We start from the raw sequence: 1,817 nt of genomic DNA on the forward strand, positions 1-1,817 counted from the left end.
TTTAGCCTTGTTTTAATAGTGTATAGTTATTTCTGCCGGCAGGGTTTTTAGCGGGTTGCAACACAATTTTTATTGTATACGGGGAATTTTGTCTTGTATTTGTGACTCTGGCTGTGTTTTTTTATGGAAATAAATGGTGTTTGAAGCCAGTTAAGTTTCTGTGCCCCGAGCGCTGACCCACCCACTCCCCTTTTTCGCTTGTATGTATACCAGACGTGGTGGTGAAGATTTAGGTCCACCAGTCTTAGCGGCTACAAATACTCTAGTCGATCTAACTCAAATTCATTTTAGAGGCCTGAGAATCTATCTTGTTTATTCATAACAAGCTCACAGGAATTATAAATTATAAATCAAGATGTTAATAATACGTTAAAACATACCTATCTCCACTTTAGTTCTTTTACCAAACAGGATCTCTCCACATGTGACCAGAGCACAGTAGTCCATCCCAGCATCAGGTGAATTTGTTATCGTTTTGGACAGACTGTAGTCACATCTCCCGTCCTCTTTATTTCTGAGACTGCCGTGGTAAATGCTGCCTGGATGGGATTCCGATGCACCTTTAAACCAGTGCACTTTGTCTTCATTTGGGGAATGATGTTTTCCATTTTTGTCCTTAGACAGGAGCGAACACTGTAGAGTCTTTGGCTCACTCAGATTGACTGACTCCATATCTGGAGTTTGTTTCACGGTGATAGATTTCTGCTGGGTTTTAGGATCTGTGTGATTCACAAAAAGACATTTAATGGTATTAATTGTAATTGTTTGGGTTTAGACACAGTTATGACATAAACGATAAAATTTAAAAAAATGCTTTACCATTCACTGCCACAATTGTGCCATTTTTAAATGTCATACTCTCTGATGATCCTGTTTGACAGAAGTACGTTGCTTCATCTTCTTTGCTTACATTTCTTATGGTAAGAGAAAGCACATTACCCACTTTTGTGGCATTGAATCTTGAGTTGTTAAATTGTCCATTGAGTGATATTTTTTCATTAGTTCCTGTAGTAACTGTTTGAACCATATATCCATAATTCAGCTTATACCAGTAAGACAACCCAACATTATCCCTAGGGATTTTACATGTCAGAGTCACATTATCTCCAAGTTTAGCCACAGTTACAGAGATCTGCTGAGGAACCTCATTCATTTCAGTCACAGCTAAAGAAAAGAGACAAACAGTAACAGTTAGAACAAAAGAGAAAAACTTTTTTAAAAAGGTATATTCATCATGTAATGTAGAATATTACAAAGCCTCAAATATTTTGTTTTATATTGTTTAAAATGATACATCTGACAGTGTAGAAGAAGTAAACTCACACAATGTACTTAGAAGAATCAAAGGAATTAATCTTCCGATCATTGTGATACTTCAGCCTTCTCTTGCACAACTGATGTCTTCCCACTCAAAAGATTTTGTGACAAGCTGATAGAGGTTGACAAAGTCGACACTGTAGCGATTGGCTGAAGCAAGGAAAATGCACTTCCTGTAAAATTTACCAAACCATTTACAGTGAATCTAGTTGCTTATCATCATTTTCTATTGATGATTCTGCAGAAACAAAAACGTAATATCGGCATGGAAATACAGGTAGACAATTACACATGAATACAACAAAATTTACATTTGAAAACAAATTTTGTTTGTTCGTAATGCCCAATTTGTCATTTTAAGCACATGATGCTTAATATGCTTTATGTTTAGCACAACTCAAAAAGGAAAAAGTCAAATAGTCATTAGCTGTAGTTGATATTATTAATCTTGTATCATTAAGGTAAACCAATAATTAACTCATATCATTATAGAAACCCTT

General features: G+C 35.6%; 1 protein-coding gene across 1 annotated transcript; it reads right to left on the reverse strand.

Annotated features, from left to right (window-relative positions):
• Window positions 1–41: 41 nt before the first annotated feature.
• On the reverse strand, window positions 42–1,406 carry LOC102311378. The gene is made up of 3 exons (XM_005952040.3): window positions 1,324–1,406; window positions 820–1,164; window positions 42–719 (listed from the first exon to the last, which is right to left on the reverse strand). The coding sequence occupies exons 1-3, from the start codon at window positions 1,364–1,366 to the stop codon at window positions 370–372; spliced, it is 738 nt and encodes a 245-aa protein (XP_005952102.3). The 5' UTR covers window positions 1,367–1,406; the 3' UTR covers window positions 42–369.
• Between the last annotated feature and the right edge of the window lie 411 nt (window positions 1,407–1,817).

This window comes from Haplochromis burtoni, unplaced genomic scaffold (genome assembly GCF_018398535.1).
Source record: "Haplochromis burtoni strain Fernald_Lab_line unplaced genomic scaffold, NCSU_Asbu1 Contig_1273, whole genome shotgun sequence".
NCBI lineage: Eukaryota > Metazoa > Chordata > Actinopteri > Cichliformes > Cichlidae > Haplochromis > Haplochromis burtoni.